At 49.5% G+C, this 23,488-nt stretch overlaps 1 protein-coding gene across 1 annotated transcript in view; it reads left to right on the forward strand.

The window, feature by feature from the left end:
- The window catches only part of LOC138064195 (E3 ubiquitin-protein ligase ARK2C-like), a 45,422-nt gene that overhangs the window by 18,279 nt on the left and 3,655 nt on the right, over positions 1-23,488 (forward strand). Inside the window, exons 2-7 of the mRNA XM_068925795.1 lie at positions 14,722-15,031; positions 16,712-16,837; positions 19,985-20,114; positions 21,040-21,144; positions 21,886-21,981; positions 23,048-23,154. Of these exons, the coding sequence (XP_068781896.1) occupies positions 14,722-15,031; positions 16,712-16,837; positions 19,985-20,114; positions 21,040-21,144; positions 21,886-21,981; positions 23,048-23,154 (874 nt within the window). The remainder of the gene's footprint in view (positions 1-14,721; positions 15,032-16,711; positions 16,838-19,984; positions 20,115-21,039; positions 21,145-21,885; positions 21,982-23,047; positions 23,155-23,488) is intronic.

A 23,488-nucleotide genomic window follows, 5' to 3' on the forward strand; every position in this document is an offset into this window, starting at 1 on the left:
GGCGATAGAGGAAAGCTCAAACCAGTTTGAGGTTTATTAACTGCTTGTTTAGGCCTTAGCTGAGCTGGAAAAAGCAGTGCTTAGTCAGGGTGTGCTGTACAGTTGGATCTGCTTGGCCATTTCTGAATATCCATTAGATACATCACCAGATCCTGTATTTCTTTGAAAAATCTAGCTTTTTAAAGGCCTTGTCTGACATGAGTGCTGTCTGTCCGTGCAGGAACTGTGCCAAACCCAAATTTCATCGGGGAAAGAGGAAAAGCAGAGTCAAGGAATCGGTTTAACTGGGCGTTAGATTCTTGCGGAAAAAGTTCAACAAGACGACAGATTTCTCACCGAGGTCATCAACCTTCTAACACTACCATGCTAATATATCTGGCAAAACCCTTGGATCTTGTGCTGACACGGGCTCCTGACCTAACCGGATTCAGTAATTCTCCCCTAGTCCAATTTCTGGTGTCCCGATCTCCTATGACCTCCACAGGTCCACGACTAGGAGTTCAGGGAGCAGCTGAGCCTCACCCCCATGAGAGCTGGTGCACAGCTGTGCACATGCCCGGTGCAGGTGTGCAGTCACTGTCGGCTGGGTATTTCACAGGAGCTCCTGCATTCAGGAGTCTGCTAAGCTGCCAGCACCGTCGGGCCACCCCAGTGCAGGAGCAGTGCCAAAAATGATGGAAATGCACTTTTTCGTGGCTGTAGCATCGTTCGCTTCCTCGCCTCTTCCTGGCAGCTCACCCCACTCCAGTCATTGCCACTCGTGTTTATAGGGCACTTAACCAGCCCTATAAATGGTTCATAGGTTGCTCCGTAACCTGAGCGAGCTACTCAAAAGGGATGAGAAAAAAACTTTCTCTTTATTTCTTTGTTTCCATCCACATGGCCCTGAGCGCTGAATTCCCCCTGATTTCCAGTTTTGTTTCTCAACAGCAAGCCTGGCTTTGGAAAACAAGCTAATGGAAGTGACCCGGTGCCATTAACAGGCTTCTCCAAGGGAGTTTGCTGGTCAAAGGATTAGTCCAGCAGCGCCAAGGGCTGTGTAACCTCTGTGCGCCCGCTGCGCCTGCTGGTTATGTTAAATGGCAACGTGCAGGTTTCCAAGGTAGATGTAATGAAACAGCATCCACTTGAGAGAGGAAAATGTTTCTGTCTGAGTGGGCTTGGCAAAGCCACTGTCAGGAACAGTAAAAATCATAACAGGAGGTCAGTTCGGGTCCCATCCAGGCTATTTATTCCTGCATGCAATAGGAGGAGATAGCTCTTTAAAAAAATACTTTAAAGGGAGATGAAGTGGCCTGCCATTGCCTTGGCAACCCTACCTTTGATTGCTTTAGGGCCATCCAGTTTAGCCTGTCCACTGTCCTGCGCCGTGTCCCCCATGGAGGGGCCCCTTCTCCTCCCAGCAGCTCTGCCGGGTCCGCAGTGCTGCCCGTACCGCAAGGCACCCACGACGCATGATTACATACTCTGTGGTTGATTTAAGGCAAGGGCTCTTGATCCAGGCCAGTTTCTCACCCGGTGCCACCCAGTTTAGCTCTGTTTGACCCATTGAGCTAGTCTGGGAGGGAGCAAATTTCTGGAGGCTGCTTCTTGCTTGAGGAAGAAGGAAGATTTTGCTGCTAGGTTCCTTCTCCTCCTTCCCCCTGCAACCTCCTTGTCTGGTTGAGCGCCCCTCATTCCTCCTGCAGTGGCTGAGCATACCTGAAGAAGAAACAAGATCAATAATTGTAGGTTCCCTTTGGACTATGGCTTGCATATGGGCCTTTTTTGTCCCCGGCTAGTTTCATTCCGGATTTGCTGGTAGTGTCTGGGTCTTTGATGTTCACCTGCAGCTCTGCAACACCTTTTTGGGTCGAGGTTTAGATCTAAAAGAAAAAAAACAAAGCCTCCAGTGAAGACAAGCCCATGGGGTGCAGACAGGCTGCCTTCTTCCCTTCAGACAGATTAAAGTTAGCATGAGTAGTTTTGCAGTGTGGACACACCTGGCATATTGACCTGGTGCGAAGCAAATGCTTCCCAACCTTGGACCGTGACTGGCGCTTTCTCCAGGAGCCAAAGAGTGGGAGCTGGGTTATTTCCCATCCAAATGAGAGGTGTGGAAACCTTTTGGTTGAATGTAGCTTGGATGTGGTGTTGCAATCTGCTCACCTAAAAATCCTTGTGAGGGCATGATTGCCACAAGCAGGTCTTCCTTTTTTGGGTGGCTGCATGCAGTTGCTATGCCGTGTTGGGTAGCTTCACATCAGAGCCTTCTTGCCGTGACACCTCCTTGCTTTAGTGGCTAGTGTTACTCGAGGGCAGACATCCAAAAGCCTACCTGTATATTCAGGCTGTTTGCTTCTGATTCCCTGCTCTTTGGTTTGGTGAGTCACCTGGACCCGCTGCTGGTGCACATCTACACCATGTGCGGGCAGTGCGGTGGGTCTCAGGGTTGCTTAGATAGTGCTGGGCTGCACTAACCGTGTGAACATCTGAAAAACGAGATGTCACAGGGGCACAATTAAAACAGTAATCCGTCCTCAAAATGTTGCCGACATTGATTAAGGGCTTGGAGAATTTTCCGGTGGTTTAGCCCTTGCTGAACGTCAGGCTTTTGCTTAATGTGCCAAAGATCCGGCGTTGCGAGTCACCTCTGGAAATCCCGGCTGGGTGAACAGAGCTGGTTGCAATGCGGGCACTGCACAAAAGGCATTGATCCTTTTAAACAGCGGAGATTAAAAAGGCAAGATATTTGAGAAAGGGCATTGTGGATTGTGTGTATCCAAAAAAAAAAAAAAAAGGCTGCCATTCCTTCAGTAAGCTGCTTTTTCAAAATTATCTGAAGGTAGGAAAACAAATCCTAAACATTTTTCTTTTCTCATTTTACATTCTTAAGCTGGGAAAAAAATGGCTTATGAGATTTAAGCTATTTATTACCAAATAAAACCGCATCTGGTCTGTGTGCTTCGATGCCAAGTTTTGGCCTCATGAGAGCACAAATGTCGAGAGTTATGAGCCCCTCGAAAGTGAGGTTTATGATGGAAACATTGACTTAGGCTTAACTCTGTCGGGGCTGCCGGATGCTATTAGAGCATTTTAGAAGCTGGGAAATAAGGGAAATAAGAAGCGGCTCGTGACATGGAGCAATACCTGCAGCATCCCACTTGATTGCCACCGGGCCACCTGCAGGGCTTCTGCCTGTGACATTATCACTTATTCCTTGATGACCGCTTCTCGGTATTGTATTTACCAGTAAAATTGTGCATTTCTTTCTAAAGCGTTGTGTATGCTACAGAAATTGGATGTTCTTGATGGAATAAGCAGGAATATGATTTCTATTCCCCTGGCAATGGCCAAGCAAGTCCCTTGCAATCAGGCTCCTTTGACTTCAGTTGGAGGGGAAATCATTTGTAAATGGATGGATTTTTAAGCCGGAAGGGACGGATACTATCATCCACTCCGTCCTCCACGGGACTCCTCTAAATTAACTCCTGCCAGAGCCAGGGGACGTCCATCAGGAGAACATCCAGCTTTAGCTTTAAGGGTCTGGGAGTAGGATGCGCTTGCAGCTGCTGGGATGCAGCCTGGACATGCTGGTCCTGGCTTTTGCGGCATCCTTGGGGCCTTCTCTGCATTTTCTGCCTCCTTCCCAGTTCTGGCCCAAGGCAACATCCCACCAGGATAAGCCCTGGCTCCCAGGTGACACAGCAAAATGCTTGGGCTGATGCTTGGGGAGCTCTGGTTTTGCTGATTATCGACCTTTCTCCTAGCACTTTCCCCAAGTCACTTTCCCTTGGATAGCCTACCACCTGCAAATGGGACCTCTATGGGTGGCTTTACATTTGGCCCTATAAAATCCCTATTGCTGTCTGCATAGAGATCTCCTTTATATATTATTACAGCAAGGCTTAGCAGCACTAACTAGTGCCAGGGCTGCGTGCAGAAATGTAAAGCAAGAGCTATTTCTGCCTCAAGAAAGTCATGCATGTACTTAAAACACAGTTCGCTCGCTCCTGGAATGACACATACCTATAAACTTCAGGATATCAGGTTTAACAGGGAGTAGGCTTCCAGGATCTTTGATTTCAGCTACAAAAGCTCCTCCTTCTCGGGGGATAGAAGGGGAATTGCTGGGAGGCGGAGTGGCAGGGCTCACGATAGCCAGGGTTTTCCTGGGCTCCGGTTCAAGTTAGGTGAGCAGCTGCAGGGCTGCTCTGTACGATGGCTTTATTGCCGATTAGCATCTCATATTGCTTGGGGATAAAAATCGATTTGCAATATCCTTGGTAAATGTTATGCGCTACTCCTAGCATGTCTCAGCAAGGTTTCAGAGGAAATCTGAAGGGTGGCACAACTGATCCCTTTGCAGGGGGATGTCCTGGGTCCTGACTTCTGTCCTGACCTCTCACTGCTACAAAACTCCTTAGCCTTCAGCATTAATAGTGGCACTAATTAAATACCCACCACTTGCCACTGCTCTTTCTTTAATTGCCTGCCTGACCTCTTGGTTGTCCCAGGACTGCTCCCTCCGTGAGGTCTGACGGATGTTTTCAGTGGAGCATTTCTGCAGGTGAAAGGGGCTGTGTGTGCACTGTGGTCAAAAATCTGCAGCTTTGGGGTTGATTTGCCAGAGAGCCATGGGAAGCTAGCAAAGGAGAAAGGCTGCACTGCAAAAACATCCCCTGCCCAACCTAATGGGCCATTCCCAGAAACGCTGAAATGTTCCACAAGTCTCCTGACAACCTGTCCCAATTCACTGCCACTTGGAGCTGTGGTGACATGCTGGGTGGGACCTACCACTCTGGGCTTCAGCTGCAAATAAACACATAAAGAAAAGGAAAAATCAGCTGGGAACTACAGGGTGACAAAAAAAATCCGTGCATGCAAAATGGAGACAGATGACATCAGTGTAGGATAACCATCCCCAAAATGGCATCCTCTGGCTTTTCAGGAGCCCCTTCAAATGCTGCTCCAACCTCTTCCTAGCAGGGACGTCTAAACCAGGTGAGACCAAATCATGCCCCAAAACACCTCTCTCCCCTTGACAGGGAAAAGCTGATGCCCTGGGGAGAAAGCAGCTCTTCAGATGATGATGGTCCAGGTCGGGCTGGACTCATGTCCCCATAAAAGTCAGGTTTTCGTCCCTCTCCTTGATGTCTGTGTTGCGGCTACACTGGACGAAGCTGGTAGGTCACCCAGGCTCTGGTGGCCCTGAGGGAAGCTGGACAAGGGAGCCAGACTTGCTCCAATGATGACAGCTCATATATAAGGAGGAATTAGTGGCCGGACCCCAAATTCCAGGACTGGCCAAAATCAAATCCCTGGATTCACCCCACTGAGAGCTGATGGAGATTGTGATGGACCCACCTATTTAAATTCAGCCAAATGCCCCTGTTTTGGAGGGAAACTGAAGCACGGAGTGATGGCACGACTCTTGCATTGTCTTTGGGGTTGGTATTCCTGGGGTCCCATCTCCAGGGCTTTGATTAAATGCTGGTTACCAACTGTCCACAGCAGGTGGTTAGAAGCAGCTAAGGGTTTTTTAAGTCAGGTCCTCAGCAGCTCCAAGTGGCTGGCAAGTGTTTCGGATGCTGCAGGAGTAAGGAAGCACTGGAAGCCCACGTATTGAATTTCCCTTTCCAGACAACTGGCTGCAGCTTCTTGTTGCCTGTCAAAGCCGAGGGCTCCCGTGTCAGGACATTTTCACATTGCCAAGGGATAGTACTTGCTCCGAGTGTCTCCCCCAGGATGCAGGCGGCTTCATTTCTCCCGGTTGCTCTCTGCAGACAGGTCCAGTTGAAAGCCCTCTGGCACGCTGGGATTTTTTTTTTTTTTTTTTTTTTGCTGAATTAAGGATGAATTCCTTTCCCCAGATGACTTTTCCCATTTCCAGGTTGGGGAAAGGCAAGGAGCACTTTCTCTCCACGCTCGAAAGCTGCTCCAGGTGTCCCCAGTGCAGACTGGTGGCTCCAGGGCTCTTCTTAACACAGCAGTGTTCAAAAACAGATCCCTGCCCCCAGTTCGTGCGGTCACGCAGCCCCGCGAGTGACATGCAAGCGCTCAAAAGATGACACTGGCCTGACCAAGGGATGTTTGCATCTTCTGACCAAGGGGACCCCAGGCTCCCTCTAATTCCTTTCTTTGCATTTTGTTTGCAAATCGGGCTAGTAGTCCGAACCCTGGAGAAGAGTCCTGGAGCCCGGGAGCCGGCCGAAAAGCCCCGCTGCTGGCGTGCATTTGCCGATGCGACACATGCAAAACGGGCTCGCCTTTCGGACGCGAGCCAGCTGCGACGGCCGGGCGGGACAAGGGACAGGTGAAGTAACCCGAGCGGCCGGCCGGCAGCCGAATCCCCTCCGCGTTTCGCTACCCGTCTCGTGCACATCCGTTTGGCAAAGCCAGGCCCGGGGGGTGCCCCCCGTTCCCGTCGCCGGGAACGCACACGCGTGTGCTCGGCGCGTGCACGCCCGGCAGCTCAGTGCGAAACGGCGGCCCACGGCCAAAGCTCCCGGGAGCCAGCGCTTCCCAGGGCGGTGCCGGGCACGGACGATCCCCCCCGGGGATCGGGGAAAGCGATGCCGCACGTTTCCCACCAGCTGCTGCGGCGAGCCGAGCTGCTGCGGGGTTCGGTAACGCCAGAGGGGATTTCTGCATCCCTCCGCCGCTGCTTTAAACCCGGCTCGGCCAAAACCGAGGGCCCAGCCCGCTCCAAGGTCGGCAGCGGCGGGATTTCACGAGACTGTGAGAAACGCGGCCGTTCGGGGAGGAAGAGCTGGGCTGGGTGGGAACGAGCACGCCGAGCTGCGGGGACCACCCATCCCTCCGGACACGTTAAAATAGAGATGAAAGCCTGGGAAAGGAGGAATGAAAGTGGGACCATGACGGTTTTTCTTCCAGCGCGTTTTGACTTTTTGCGCAACGAGCCGAAAATCACAAGTATGCCCTTGAATACCGTACTTGAGAATAAAGCTCTAGCTAAAACAGAGCGTGCAGCACGAAAGCAAAAACTCAGACAAATTGAAATGCATCGGCGCTGCTGAAGTGTTTCTCCTTTCCCCGCTGAAAATACTGCTGAATTCAACACGCTCCTGTGAAACATCATCCTCAGCAAAACTATATATACATATATGTACATATATATATATATATATATATATATATATATACTTTTTTTTTTTTTTCCTCAAAGCTACTGGAAAATGGTTCCCTGAAAAAGGCACGTCTGTATAAACAGACATCTCTGTCCCAGGCTCCCGCGACGGCTTCCAGGCTGCCAGGCCGGATCTCATCACTGTTTCTCCCAATTCCCACCGCTCGGCGTTCGCCTCAGCCCTTCCTCTCCTCTCGGGTGGAAACGTGCTGATAAACGTTACTTACTGCCAGTTTTAAGTACAATCGGTTGAAAGCACAGTTTGGGCTCTGGAAGGAGTCGGACCCTTTTGTTGGTTACGTCGGGGTCCCCTGCGTGGACCCGGGGAGGCTCATATGCCCCCTCGTGCCTTGTAAATGCCAGCTTGATTTTTTTTCCCCTGGCTTTTAGCCAAAAGCAGAAACTTTTTTGCTTGTAACTCCAAGCAGAATAAGGGGTAAAACGTGCGGTTCGCGTACGCCGGGGCTGCAGCTCGGGTTTGCTCGCCGCAGCGGGGCACTAGACGCGTAGGACGGCAGGCTTCGCCCCGGGCTGGATTTGAGCTGGATTTGAGCTGGATTGTGTATTATTTTTGGCACATTTCTACCAGTTTCCTAAACAAAACGACAAAGCTGTTGGGGAAGGTGCTGAAATCGAGACGGATTCCTTCCCATCTGATCTGTTTCTCTCCAATTCTTTCCTCCTCCTCCTCCTCTTTTCCTCCCCTCCCTGTTCGCCTTGCCTTCAGCTTGCTGTCCGCTAACCTGAGGCAGATGGTTGTGTTAAATGCATAATATCTGTGTCTGTGCAAGGCAGCTGGATTTTTACGTGCCTGAGCACACAGTGGGTTTGGCTAGGTTTGGTCTGGGGATTTCTATTTTTTTTCTCTCCCCACGCACATCATCATCTCCCACTCCCTCTTAGCAAGTTAACGCAACCTGATTAATAAGGGTATATTTATAAATAATTTGCAAAAGGTTTAATACATGACCAGCGACCCTAAGGCGGGGCACCGGGCAACTCGTAGCGTGCTTGCAAACAGAGCACACGTCTCCCGTGGCAGCGGGTCTTCGCGGGCTCACGGCCCCCCGAAACCAAAGCCGTTCCCGGGATTTTCCCCTTCCGGCGTCGCAGGACCTTGGACTCGACGTTGCCTTCCCAAGGTCTCCAAGGGGCGTCTGCACGGGAAGGCGAGGGCACGTCCCGGGCCGCTCTCGGCTATTGAGATAGCTTGGTGCGCGCACACGGGCTCCTCGTGCCTCGGCAAGCAGACCAGGTTGCCTTCCCCCGGGGGAAAATTCACACGCGTCGCAGGCGGCTTAACGACATAAGACAGATTTTGTTTTCCTTTCCCCCGCGCCGGCGCTCCCCGGGCAGCAGCTGTCTGCTCGAGATGCCCATCTCCAGCGGCAGCTCGGGGCCCGATCCTGCGGCCCCCTCCCTTGCACGCCCGGCCCCCTTTCTCCAAAAATACCGCTCCTGTGAGGAAAGGCAGCAGGAAGAAAAGGTTCCCATTTCAGGGTTTTTTTTTTTTTTCTTTTTATAATAGCCCCCGTCTCTCTGAGAGGGTTACCTGGGAGCTTTGCATCTCCACGACGGTCAGTTTTTAATGAGCACATAAATCCCAATACCCTTTGAGCCTTACTGGGGAAAATATTGGCGGAGGGGTAAATTTGCATGTGCATATATATCGCCTAATCTCGACGGATGCTGAAGGACCAGCCGTTCTCCCGGAGCTGGAGAATCCCCAATGACAGAATTCCCCAGCACGTTTCTGTGATTAGATGTCACCTAGAAACCTGTAAAAACATATGAATGTGTCATTTCTAATGGTCCACCTGGGAGCCCTAAGGAATCCTGAGCGTTCCTTCTAATGAAAAAACATCCAAGCTGCTTCAAATAATGTACAGAAACAATAAATATAACTGTAGAGCTGTGGGAAGAAAACTGTGGAAGGGAGAAAGCAACAGAGGGGAGGAAGTGATGAATTTCCACGCAGTTTTCCACTACATTTGAGCGCGGCGTGAGTGGCAGGGTGGGAACTCTGCTGCACCGCTCCCCCTTCCACGATGGCAAGAGGCTGAACAAGTCCAAGCATCCGAGCTTCGGTATCGTCTGTTAACTTTCTAAAAACAAATCGGTAGCTCCTAAATTTGAGACTGCAGCCTGTAATGCCGTCTTCCAGCTAAACATTGAGTGCTTTGTAAATAGCCGTTAAACCACCTTCCCAGCAGGCTTTTCCATTTAGTATCACCTTTGCGGCACAGGTAGGGAAACTGGGCCGTGGAGTAGCTGAGGTTCATACCTGCAGAAAATACAGAGCAACTGCTAGGTCAAACCAGGGTCAAAAAAAAAAAAAAAAAGCCCAGATTACTTATTTCCTTTTTAACCATTCAAAACTGCCCAACTGTTTTGCACTACCATATTCACCAGAGGAAGCATCTGTATAAAATCAGGTATTTCCAGCTACGCTGGGAGGAAAAGACAAACAAGGGGGGAAACAGCCCTCCTGGTTTTCTAAAAATACTGCACAGATAAGATGCTTGCATTGAGACAGGCATCTCTGATCTCCATGACATTTTGCCCTCTACCAGTTCACAGGAGACTCCAGAAATTGGAGTAAGTTATCTCCTTTGCAGACATAGATATGACATGTGGCTCATCTCAGAGCTGCTGATCTGATATTGCTTTGAGCTATCATCTGCCACAGAAAGAGCGTATAAATAAAAGGAAGAAGCAACAGGGCAGGGAAAAAAGGATTTCTGGCTGGTGGGTAGCCTGATGGAGAGCACAAAGAAACTTATTCTCCAGAGCCCAGATACGTGAGACCGGAGCTAGTTGTTCCAGGCGAAAGGAGCACCTCAACAAGCCTTGCACAGCAAGAAGGACCCTCTCCTTCTGGTACTTTGATCTGCCTGGCTGACTGGACACGGGGACACAAGCTCCCTATTGGCCTCAGGTCAGAAGCCATCTGCTGCAAAGGCACGGTGCTGCCTGCAGCCTTAGAGCAATGAGGACCACGTTGCCTCTGCATCGAGGGCACTGGGCTTTCCTTTTCCCTGCCAGCTGGAGAAGTTGCGTACTTGCAGAAAGGACCACTGCAGCTCATAAGCCCATTAGCTAGCTTTGAGGTAGGCCATAAAAAGCCATCCAAGAGCTGGCTAGCACCTCTCCCTGTAACGTCAAAGTATCCCAATGGAGAAAGATGACCTTCAGTAGCCTGAGGACCGCAGCTTTGGAGCCTGTTGTGATGGACACAGAGGTCTCTACCTCGCTGATCCCAGAGTGGTGCTGCCTTCCTGCAGCCCCTGGTGGGAAATGTGGCCCGTGGAAGATGCGCTTAGCAGCTCTGGAGCTCAATATACACAGTTCCCAACCTCCTTGTCTCCGCTGTAAATATGTTCTCCAGGCTTAGCTGAGAAGTGAAAATGACAGTCCTGCTTTTACAGGGAGTAGAAACAAAAGGCGGGCTGATGTATCTGGGTTGATGTTGTTACAGATTGCTCTCGGCTGCGCCAGACATTACTAGCTACACAAAAGGCTGATTAAATACATGAATCAAATTTTCTTGAAGCATTTTATGGGCAGTGATTTTTCTACTGCAATGCAAATATGACCTGGAATCAAACTGTGACTCAGGGAAGAGAAGGAAGATGTGCTAGTGGATTCATCATTAACAGGCCCTACTAATGTGAGATCTTCTGTTGTGTCGAACAGGGGTCAGCTGCCTGTGAGCCAGATTTGGGTGTTGGTCATCGTGAGTTATCTGTCTGGAGTAACATTGCTTAGCTGGTGTCAGCAGAGTGGCACTGAATTTGCTTTGTGTGTGTGAGATCAGCATGTGCCCTTGAAAAGAAGTCTCCACCAAGACCCCTTGTGGCTTGATACAATGAGTAGAATTGGGTAAACTTATCAATAGATAACATAGGGATGAAATGTTCTGTTTTGCACTGTTATTTGTTTGCTAGGGCTTTCTGGGGTCCACCACTCCTATGTTTGGCAAGTATTCGCTTTTTGTTGTGCCTGCCGGTTTGGCTACGCCAGCTGCCATTATTTCCGTATGGGACTGGATCACTGCTAATAGGTGTAGATTTGCTGAAGTGTTCCCTGAAGGCTCTGCTTTTGTTTCAACATCCTCATCAGCAAATGGATTAGCTGTAGGGAATAAACAGCTTCAACACGGGATGGTGAATTATGTTAAGATGACATGCTGGTTTTTATTTAATCATATGGTCTTAGTCGCATCTTGATAGTACTTTTCCTATGGAAGGAAACTAGTGAACTAGTGGGTATTCAGAAAAAAAAAAATCTGGTAAAAACTGCTTGACTTCATGGAAAACTCTAAATTTGTCTGCTCAGCTACTTTAGACAGAGGGGTTCATCAGAACATGGGTAAAATCAGACTGCAGACAGCCCGGTGAATATGAACACAGCAGTCTTCAAAGGGGGCACTTCTCTCATTTAGCTTCAGTAGTCTAAACGTTGGTTCCCTTTAGATTCCCTCTACTTTCTGGACTGCAGGGGAACTGTATGATCAAGTCCCTTGCCAGGACTGTCTTGGTGGGGGATGAACAACCCAGATCCAAAGGCTCTTACAACAAGGCCCACCTTGTGCCCCTGGTTTATCACAGCTCCTTGCCTGGGAAAGGGGCTAGTCCATTCGCCTTCCACTAGGAGCAACGGGGTCTTGTTCAAGGGGGAAATTGATCTTGAAAGAAGTGATCTGGCAAGATTTCCCCCAGTTAAAATGGTCGATTTTTCTTGTCCCCTTCCTGCCTGGTGTCCTCTGTTCCTACCTTTCTCTTAGGACACTAAGTGCAACTGCTTCCTGTGTTGCAATGGGCAGCTGTGTCTTATTTAACCGCTCAAGGGGATGAACTTCACACAGTACTGCTTACTCTAGACATTTAAAAATCAGGAATTGGACGCCCAAAATATAATAAAAAAAATCCAAACTGTGAAAATCCTTTTTCTTTGTCTTCTGCTTTCTGAGAGCTGAGCCCAACTCACCAACTGTAGGTACCTCAGAAGCACATGCCTCCAAAGGGGGATTCACCTATTGGTCTTAGGTCCTGTTTCATATCTACGTACACATAGCCACTCCTCACTTAGATGTCACTTTTAGGATAAGATGAATTGTGCTCTAGAGGGTCTTCTCTCTGCACTCTCTCTTGAGGAGACATAGACTATCTTAGACTTGGATGTCTAAATTTTGGCTAGAAGGCAGGTGTCTCCTGTCCAGTCATCTCAACTTGTAGAGGATTAAGGATTAGTAGATGGCTTTAGGTCATTCAGTCTGCAGAAGAAAACCAAATCCCAGACCCCATCCTTGCTCTAGGAACCAAATCCCGTCATCCTGCGTTTGTCCTCACTGATGGGAGGGTTACGGTTCCCCCATAGACTCTCGGGTTTGCTGGAAGCTCGGAAAAGGTCCTGCAGGCATTTTACTGAATCAGCTTAAAGCCTCCCAAAATGCAAATGAAAGGTTGGAAATCCCTGGGTAAGGTTCCACCGGGCTTCAAGAGAAGAAATAGCCTCAATGTATGAGACCTTACCTTTTTTCTACTTTTCTTCCGGGCTGCAAGATTTGTCCCACGAGAAGCAGGGGGATATCACTAAGCTTTGTTATCCTATGTTGTGGTAAGCCAATTTTGCCGGAAATACAACCAAGCTGCTGTTCGGTGGCAAAGGTTTGTGTGTTTGGGTGCGTAGCAGGATTAGCACTTTGAATTACTCTCACACCTTTCCTTCAGGCCTCATGAAGACCTGGGATGGTTAATGGCTCACCTGGGAGAATTGTCTGGCCAAAGCTATTCTCCATCTGGACAATTTGTCACTGTTAGAGGTTAAGTAGAGGTTAAGAGGAGTCCCTCTGCAAGTGCCCAGCAAATACAGCAGCTAAGAGGCATCTCCCTGCCATTGCGTGGCTTTGCCCGCTGTGGCTCAGAATCTCAATTTCATTTTTTTGCTTGGAGACTCAGCCTTTACCACCCAGCAGGGCACAGTGAATTGGGCACGGGTCTGGGGCAGCAAATATAATTTACAATACCAGGGGGAGAAGTATGTCGGTGTTTCGCGGGTCTGGGTTTGTAGCTCTGTCATTGAGGAATGGTGGGTCTGATCCCAGCTCCTCCAGTTTTAATTAACAGGGTAGTCAAATGGTGCCGTTAGCTGACAGCGTGAGTGATTATCACCTTCAGAAGTTCTGCTGTTGGTGGTACGTGCATTTGTTACATGCCAACAAATGCACGGCTCTCTCAGAGGGGCATTATGGAGGATTAGTTCGTATCTGAGAGACGCTACATGTAATTACTTATGCACTGCTTTGCAAACCGTTCCTTTCTGCTAGCACTTCTGCTGTTATTTCTCTTGCTGGCATCTGGCTTGCTTTGTGCATCTTCGATTTCCATAAGGAGGTGAACAGAAAGTGCTGAGGGCTACTGTGCTTGCCTAGCCCTGTCCACCGACAGACGGGAGATGCAAGCAGAAGGGTTCTTAGGATCTGGGTCAAGACACTGTGTGCAAGCCAGGGACAACACTCAGTGTCTCATGGTGCTGTTCCTCCTGGAAATTTTGTGCCAGTCCCAAAGACTGAAAAAAAACCCATACCCTGTAGGAGTTTTTAAGAAGTTTAGGCGTTCAAAAGACTGCGTAAATGGCAGGTCACCTGTTCTGGGGCTGATCCTCAGTGGAGAGGCATTTCTAACAGCTCACTTGAGAAGTCTCATCCTTCAGCTCTGAGCTGCCTTTCTGCCTAGTTTAAGAGCCCAGAGTTTTGCTGTGACGCCTGTAAGTGCTCTGGAAATGTAGGAATTAATGCGCTGGACTGAGCCAAGGGCCTGTCTAAGCAAAGGTCTCAAGGGAGATGGAAGCCAGTGCCAGATGTTTTGAAAAAAGCCTCTGCTAAGGATGTCTCTGACACCTCATTTCTTCCTCATTCCCACCACTTTAGTAGGTGATCTCATAGCAGTTCATGCTGGGTTTGCTGTCTGTAAGCAGTTCCTCCATGCATGCAGATTATGAGGCCTGGCTTTTGAAAAGGGGTTTCTTCAAATACCCAGGATCTTAATCTCTGCTCTCAGAAGTGGAAGATGTCAAATTCATGTCCTGCAGTCAGTGAAAGATAGTTTCTTAGAGCAGAGATTATTTTCTTGCCTATAAGACATTTTCAGAGGGACAAAGAAACACCTTGCATTGTACGGGAAGTCAACAACCTTTGAAAAAATTCTGTGAGCCGATAACCTGCAAAAGCATAGTTAAGATAACTGACTTTTTTCCTTCTCTACAATGTTGAGACTTTTTTTTCCTTCTTCTCTTTAAGAAAGGCAAACCAAACCAAGCCGAAAGAAAGTTTTCATTAGTATGCATTTCAGTTTCGCGCCAAAAGTTACTCTGAATCTAAAACCCAACAATTTTTTACCAAAAATGTTTTGGAGGAGGAGAACTATTAGTCAAAATTGACATTTCCCTGTGAGTTGCTCTGATTTCGGCTAATGGACCTGTCCTTTTCTTCCTGCCTTGCTGGTGGAAGAGAGCAGCAGCCACCTGCCTAACTCTTGCTCCAGCTCAGCAGCCGTGTGACCTGCCGTGACGGCCGCCCTCTTCTCTTCCAGGTGCTCCTTTTCAAAGGTCTCAGCATCCCCATGCTACCTCCTGCCGGCACTTCCACCTGGGTCCCCAAGCTCCGCTCTCAGCCGACTTCGCCCTGCCTCCTGCGGTGCAGCCTCAGCCGGGGCTGACACCCCACATGGCCCCCGCACACCAGCACAGCGGCCCCCTGCACCAGCCCTTGGCACCGGTGCCAGCCCTGCCCTTCCAGGACGTGGCGGGACCCTCCTTCCTACCTCAGGCGCTACACCAGCAATACCTCCTCCAGCAGCAGCTCCTTGAGGCCCAGCACCGCCGGCTCATGCCCCATCCGAGGTAAGGGCGTTTCGGGCTCAGATAGCTGGAAAACTGGTTTTCTGGGGGATGCCCAACAGGCTGCCAGGAAGCTCTTGCAGTCCTCGCTGCCGTGAAGCATCTTTGGCCAAGGGCGCAACACCGGTACAGTGCTTGCTGAGTGTGCTGGAGCTTTTGCAAGTTGGGCTGCAGACCCCCAAAGGACTTTTGCCAACAGCTGCGCTCCAGCTTTTACCTCTGGCTAGGCCCTTCCCACGGGGATCCAACATCTAGTTTGTCCCACGGTCAACTATTATTGTCCCACAGGAGAATCACGACCACAATGCCTTGGTTTTGCAGTGAACCAACCCTGGATCAAAGAGGAAGCAGTAGACTGCGTGCAAGAGCTACACTTTTGTAGCTGTTGTTTCAAAACCACATGAGAGATTTTATCCACATGTTCCTTAAGTGTTTGGTTTTGTACACAAAGAGCTCGCTGCTCTGCTCTAGGCTTCCTGGCTGTGCTCTGGCTGCATGAAGAGAGAAGGATGCTGTTGATCTGAAGCATGTTCAGTCAAAAAAGCGGCCTAAATTCACACTGGGCTGATGACTGCAAAGAGAATTACTGCTTCTCTGCAGAGGTGGAAATGGATGTCTGGCCTTATTCTGAGTCTGTTTCTTGAGCGAGAGATTTAGATGATATGTAGGACAGGAAGACGTTTTTGGAAACATATGGAAGCAGTTCATGGGTTGCGCCCGTGGATCAAGGGCCGGTGAATGAGCCTCTGTGGTAATGCTGCGTTTGGGAAGACGGCTGCAGAAGGAAAAGTCTTTCCTCCCCCACACTTTCTGTCTGCAAATTGTGCATTCTTCTCGTCCTTGTTTTGTTCTACATAAGCTGGATTTTAGGTGGATTTAATGATTAGTTAATAATTGGGTAGCGAACATATGCGAGGCTGAGGCACTGATGAAACAAGTGTTTACCTCTTAGTCATAAGCCAAATTCATATAAAACCATGGAGTACAATTCCACGCGGAAACGGCTTCCATAAACGCTGTCAGCATTATATCTGCAAGCAGGTTTTCTGAGAAAAGTGATCCTGGTGTAGAAAAGGTCTTACTCACTCCCAAGGCCCATTTCTGCAAGCAGCCAGCACCAGCTGCATCGGAGGGAGATGTCCAAAACCTTACAAGAGTGGGGGACACAGTCCTGGCAATGGGGGGGTTGTCCCTCAAGAGAGGAGCCTTTGTGCTGCAGCTGCCTGAGAAATATTGTATCTAGCAGTTTGCTGCTCCATTTGCTCCAGCGTTTTCCTGGAGATTTACTTTGTGATGGCTCCCTCCCCATCAGTAAGCAGGGACTCGGTAGGGAGCTCGGGGTATGAGTCTGTAATGCAAATCCTGCCTGCGCATCCAGCTTGCAGCTCTCTAAATATAGACGTTTTGGTATCTGATGCTGATCAAGTAGCACACATTCTTCCTCTGAGTGAAGGTAGTCCAAAAGGACAAAAGTCATGAGGCGGGCCTGGAGCCCTTAGAAAAACCTCGCAATATTTTCTACCGCTTTCTGTTCCCTGCCTGCAGGACAGCAGAGGCAGGGGAGAAGGTGCTGGACCCCAGCCTTGCCTGTCCATCACACAGAAAAAGGTTGGATGGAGAAAGGAGCACACCTGCGCGGTGTTTTCCGTGCCTCTAACACTAGCTCATCTCCTCCTCCTGCAGGCGGGCTCAAGAGCGCATGTCTGTCCAGCCTCACCGCTTGCACCCCAGCTTCGACTTCAGCCACCAACTGCAAACTCCACAGCCCATGGGGCCCCAGCCCAGGTACTTAGCCGAAGGCACGGACTGGTAAGTCTTCTACCTTTCCCTAGTCTTTTGAATGAGGTTTTAAAAAAAACCCTAAGCGGGCGGTTGGGGTTAGCCAGCCATCTTGCCTCGGTGCTTTCATGAAAAGCTAATGCTTGTACTCATTAACTATAGCACTGGTAGCGTGCAAAGAGGGAAAACTCATGACTGGGAGGGCCACGAGCACATACTGAAGTCCTACGCAGACCGAGCAAGTGCATAGCTTCGGCGTAGTCGTTTTCTGCAAATGTTTTGCTAGACGTGTGTGATAACATCGAGGCATCGGCATTCCCGAGCTCTTTCCACCCACGGACGTAGGGTGCACCTTAAATAGCAACCTTCCCCGGGGGATTTTCCCTCTGTAAGGCATCGCCTCTGGTGAAGCATCGCCCAGGGTCTTTTTCCTGCAGACCAACATCTCTGGCTGAACAAGATCTTCTGCAGTCCACCATTGCTCAAAAAGAGCAGCCACAACCCTCTCCGTGCCCTAAATTAGGGAGGTCAATGCTACCCTAACCCATAGAAGTAAATGAATTAATATTTGTTAATAGTTTGCACACTATAGTGTTCAATATCCTGGAAAAGCTGAGGAGGAAACTGGTTGTTCTGTTTTCAGAGCAGGTTTTGAGGTCTTGCACAATTACGAAGCTATAAGGCCCAAGTTCAAAGAGTAAGAAAATAAAAGCACATTTCGAGTAGCTGCTTGTTAGCTGAGTGAAGCCTATTCTGTGCACTGAATGGAAAAAAATAGCAAGTGAACACGTAATCAGAGACGATCATAATGCGTATGCACAAGGGGGCCAAAATAAAATGGCACAGGACATCTCAGTTACGACATTTCTGAACATCTAAGTGCTTTGCTCTGCAAATAGAGAGTTCTTTGAACATAGGATTTTCTCTCCTCCAGGGGTAGTAATACACAGCCTAAAATATGGCCAGATCCTTCTGCCACTTTTTTCTCAGATGTCCCCATTACTGGTGCCACTGAGATCTGAATTTGGCCAATGTGATGTTGTTCTGATCAGTTTGCAAAGCAGCTGATGTTCAATTTGGATGGAGTCTGTCTTTTTGTCTCTCTTGGTGTGTCTTGTGCTTAAATATAATCATTAGAAGAATCTGATAAAGCATCACTTAATGTTTCCCTCTTCCTCTCCCCCTCTCCCCGCCATGTCGTTCCACAACCTTGTAAAACCTGAAGAGCGGGGATGGCAGGAAAGCATACACTGTAAATATATGTATTTGGTGACTGACTTCTCCTTGGGGCACTTGGACAATTTTGCCCAGTGACCAATGTAAAAACATTTGTCTAATATCACAGAATCACAGAATCGTTTAGGTTGGAAGGGACCTCTGGAGATCATCTAGTCCAACCTCCCCGCTCAAGCAGGGTCACCTAGAGCACATTGCCCAGGAAAATATATCACCACATCAGCTCCTCTGGCACTGGCTTGAAGGCAGTAGTGTGCACCTTCATGTGAAGAGGGGATGGCAGGAAGAGCTGGAGGTGATCAGTCATCTTGGACAGCCAAACCTTGATTAAAATGCTCATATGAAGAAGCAATAAACTCCTATTTTGTTCCTGAAATGATCTCATGAATAGACATTTAGTGACTGCTATCCAGTCTTTTTGTCTCAGGCCTTATCCGTCAGTTAATAGCTGTTGGCAGCCCGTGCAGTGCAGGCGTTGCAGCTCTTGGATCTCACAACTGAGCATCAAGGTGCTGTGCGTGGAGCACACCCTAGGAGGTGATGGTTGGTTTTGGCTTTCTTCAGCTAATGCACTCTGCTTATCCACGGCAAAACAGTGGAAAAACACCGTTCCATGCAGTATTCTGCTCTGGACCTACAGCGTCGCTCTGAGAGCCTAAATATCAGATTTTAACAATCGGATGCACAATTGCACAAATGGTTCAGCAGCGCTGTTGCTGCAACAGCTTACGCAAGTTAGTAGTTGCCATTAGTCTTTGAGACATCTCTTCACCACTTGAACTCAAAGCACTTTGTGGACAGAGCTATTATCATGGCTACATTTCAGGCAGGGAATTGGGAAGGCAGAAAGGAGATGGCCAAGTCATGCATCAGGCCAGCGGCAGGGCTGGGAATGGATCCAAGGTCTCCTCATTTCCAGCCAAGCCCTCCGTCCACCTGGGAATAGTCTTGAACGATGGGATAAATATCTGAAAATGTGACTTGGGAGACGGAAAATGCTCTGTGCTGTGGATTCCCACCCTGGTTGCGCTCCTCTTGGATGTCTCCTGAGTTTTATGATGGCCAAGGTTTGTCTATCTAGCTGCCTAGCTTGCTCCAGCTGGCATGGGACAAGCAAGGTTATTAGAGTGCCGGCTTTTGTAATTATGATAAAGCGAATGACATTCACAGCACTTGTTTTGTGAGAGATTCTTTTCGCTGGAGCAACAAGGGATCAGCTAATTGGATTAGAGATGGAGATGCTGTGTTGGGTCTCCACTCCCAGCAGCGAGGGGAAGAGGGGTGTGTGGCGTCTTTGCCTGCCGGATGGTGCCTGCACGAAACTGAGGCATTTGCAGGCACATTAATGATTTTTGTTTGACGGAGGGGTCCAAAGCGCCGTACCGCAAGCTGGGAGCTCTCCCTCAGGTTGCAACGTGGATCTCAGTCCTTTTGAAGTCTCACCATTGAGATAGGTTGTTTTTTCTGGAAGAGTTGAAGTGCCCAAAGCCACCGAACTGAGTCCTGGCCCAGGTGCTCAGCCAAGTTCCCGTTCTGCTTGCCTAGGCCAGGCTGCAGGAGCAGGGTTCAAGAAGAGCGTGTGCTTCATCCAGAAATATCTTAAACCTATTACCTTTTCTGGACAGACTGTGGTCCCAGGGCTCTGAAGTTAAACTGCGTCCATAAAGCTCTTGACTCTGGCTAACACATATGCCAACTGGCAGTAGCCTCACGCTTTTGTGCTGGCTGGGGAAATGGTGACCATAGAAATCCGAGGAAACTCAATTTAAAGCAGTAGCATCACCCTGGATTGAGGCATTGAGATAGAGGCACCTGTGGCAGGCGAGATCCCACCAGTGGGATGTTGCTCTCTTCTTCTGTGAGCGTGATCTGACTTGTCAAAGGCAACAGCATAAAAACCACACCATCAAAATTGCATATTGTTTGGTCTTGCGCCCGCAGGGATCTCAGCGTCGACGCAGGCCTGACTCACGCCCAGTTCCAGGTCCGTCCGGTCCCCCAGCCCTATCAGCATTACTTGGCTACCCCGAGGATGCACCACTTCCCCAGGAGCACGTCCTCGACGCAGATGGTAAGTGAAACGCTTTCTCGGCAAGATGTTTTATGCATTGTCTGCCAGCAGGCAGTCAAAATAAAGGCTGCTATCTCTCTATCACCTGTCTGCTGAGGATCCCACTTATCTCCGGCTGTGGGAGGGAGCATTTGAAAGGATCGTGTTGCATCAGCGCTCTCTGGATTAGAGAAAGGGGGGGGAAAAATTGCAAGGGAGGACGTTCGGCTGCTTTGGAAAGATGCAGTCGGTGCTATTACTCCAGACTGGTGCTTGTTGTAACTGAGGGTGAATCTGGCCTTGATCCTTGGGAAAAGGCTCCAGCATGCAGATGACTTCGTGGGAGGTGTCTCATTCCCCATCATCCCCATGCACGTCCTCATCACGCAACTGCCAGCTGCATCGGCCTCACCGTTGTCTGTAAATTCTCTGTTGCATAGGCAGAGACCGGGTCTATTCAGGGGCCCTTCTCCTAGCAGGGTGTTGTATTTTGAGTTGAGCCACACAGGGCTCTGCTAGTCCTTAAAGCATCCTTGGAAACCCCATGGTGGTGTTATTTCCTCAGCATCTTGGAGTCAGATCTTGACACCTGCACCCTATGGTAGGGTAAAAAAAGTCAGAGCTCAGATGGAAAGGAATCCACCCTTTTTAAAAAATTCTCTTTTTAAGCTAACCCGTATAGAGGGCCTGGAACCACAGTATTATAGGTGCGGCAGAAATTATTGCAAGTAGTTTGTTCAGACAAAATGTATGTTCTAAATTATCAGTTTATAAGAGATTTACTTAATAAACCTCATTTTTTCTTGTTTATTAAAAGGCTTCCATTAATGAAGGTGTCAGTCTGCTCTTTAATTTTGCATTTTTAAAGTGCTTATTTTAAATCAGGATACATGAAGGGTTTTTGCTGTACTAACACAGGCGGCTTTATCTTTCTCGCTTCTCGCAGGTCGTTCATGAAATCAGAAATTACCCTTATCCTCAGCTTCAGCTACTTGCTCTTCAGGGCCTGAATCCAAACAGGCACACATCCGCTGTGCGGGAAAGCTACGAAGTACGTATCTCGCAGATTGGAATTATTATTAAATTTCTAAGCCCTGGGAAAGCGTGCAAGCTTTGACGTAAATTCGTACAGCTCCGCTTTGCAGCGCGGTAATCGCAGAGGGGGGATGCAGGAAGGGCAAGGATGGAGATACAGGCTCTGCTCAGTCTCCTTGGGTCAGCAAAAGAAAGGGGCTGAGATGGGGCCAGCTTGGAAATATCATCCCCGTTCCCGCATCACCTGGGAAATGATGGGGAAGTGGCACTGATTTGATGAAGTGCTCATGAGCAGGTTGAGGCCTCTGGCAGTTTCAGTGTTAATCGAGAGGCGAAGGGGTTGAACAGTTTTGGTAAAAGACGGTCTTGTCTGGGTCTGCCTGAGGTTGACTCTGGCTCAGTTTATGACTGTAAGCAAAGTGCTGATTTTTTGATAGGCTTGCGTTCCCCTATCAAACAGAGATCAAGTTCCACTTTAATTTCTGCAATATTTGACATCCCGCTCTCAGCTCTGCACCTTGAGCCCCTAGCTCAAAATTTGAGCTTATCAGCTCAGGCTCCAGGGATCAAATCCATCCTTAAAGCCCAACCAAATTGCTTTCCATGGAAATTTTCCTAGGTAAAACGTGGTGGGGAAGGAGCGTCACAGGCCAGGGCCTGGTTCCTGGTGGCTCCCGCCGGTGGCTCCCACTTGTCCCTGGGGCCTGTGTCCCAGGCATTGTCCTGATGGCTTTTTCCTGCTGTTTCTCTGCTGAAGGAGCTGCTGCAGCTGGAGGACAGGCTGGGCAGCGTGAGCCGGGGCGCCGTGCAGAACACCATCGAGAGGTTCACCTTCCCGCACAAGTACAAGAAGGTGAGCTGAGAAGCGGCAGTGCTCGCAGCCAAGAGTTGTAGGTATGCAGAGGACAGAGAGAGGATGTCAGTGGGTAGTCAGCCTTAGGGCTGGCAAACCAATGCTGTAAATTAAGATATTCCCAAAACTGGGGAGGAATGTAAAATACAGACCTGTCCAGGCCTGTCTGTCACTGGCTATTTGACATATTGCAGGGATCCCGGGCTGACGTGTTCGTGGGGCTCAGCTGGCTGTTTCTCACTTCTAGGCTAGGAAGCTGTGGGCCAAATTTTCAAAAGGGTGTCAGCCTTCTCCCACCCAGCGCGTGCAATTTCCCCCCTCTATGACTTGTCCACCCATGCTAAGAAAGTGCACACACCGAGGGGGCGCTGTGCATGCCAACCCACCCCTGTCTGCATGCAGGTGCCACTGCCCGCGGCGGCAGCCTTTGGGAGGCGAGGGAGCCCTTCTGCTGCACCAGCGCTTGCTCAACGCCCTTGCTTTGCCAGGGTATCCCCTCTGGGAGAGCCCGCCCCCTAACCGGTAGGAACTTGGGGCCAAAAGTCTTCTCCCGGCTGGGCTTGGACTGAGTCAGATAGAGCTAAATAGAAAAGGGGAGAAATGCTTTTTTGTGTAGTAACCTCACCTGCTTGCTGAAGGTACCTTGCATTGGCCAGGTTGGAGGTGATGCGAATCCCTCTGTGTCTATCTTGGAGTGCTTGTCCCTTGGATGAAAAAAAAAAAAGGATGTTAATAAGACTGGATGTGCGTTTGGGAGGAAAAAAGTGGGGAGCTCTCAGATGAAGCCCTGCCTCGCGGGACAGAGTTTGCGGACGAGCCCGTGCAGCTGCCATGCCTGGCAGTGGCGCTCCTCTGGGGCTCCCTGACACCTTGGGGTGCTGCCACCATCCCCATGGCCAGTGGCATCCTTCCCGCTCTGGATATTTTGGCTGGGCAGACTTCCCTAGCCTGGTGGATCCAGCCAATAGACGAAGCCCACGTCATTCACCTTGGTCCAACTCCACAGTCTTGGGCAAGTGTTAGAAAGTCCGGTCCTAACTGATTTATATCTCTCACCTTGCTGCAGAGAAGACCGCAGGAGGGCAAAGCTGAGCAAGAGGATGGCGAGGAGTCAGACACTGACGAGAAGTGCACAATCTGTCTGTCCATGCTTGAAGATGGAGAAGACGTGAGGTATGATCCACTCCCCACTTCCCTTTGCTCCCCACTCCACCACCTCTCCATGCAATCCCAGCTGTGTTTTTGGGGGGTAACTTGCTGTGGGAGTTGTGGAGGGTGGTCCTGGCTCCTGACCTGACAAACCCCCCCTTGGAGCTCTGCAAGGTCCAGGCAAATTAGCATTATTGCATGGACGTTAGTATGGGCCATGTGTAGAAAAAGGTCTGCAACAGCAGGAGGGCTGTTTTAAATAGTATTTTCCAGATTTGGATCACCTGCATGAAGGCCGCGTAATTGACTGGCGATAGGCCACGTTGCAGGTAGCAGAGGAGGACAGATCTGAGGACCC

This window comes from Struthio camelus, chromosome W (genome assembly GCF_040807025.1).
Source record: "Struthio camelus isolate bStrCam1 chromosome W, bStrCam1.hap1, whole genome shotgun sequence".
NCBI lineage: Eukaryota > Metazoa > Chordata > Aves > Struthioniformes > Struthionidae > Struthio > Struthio camelus.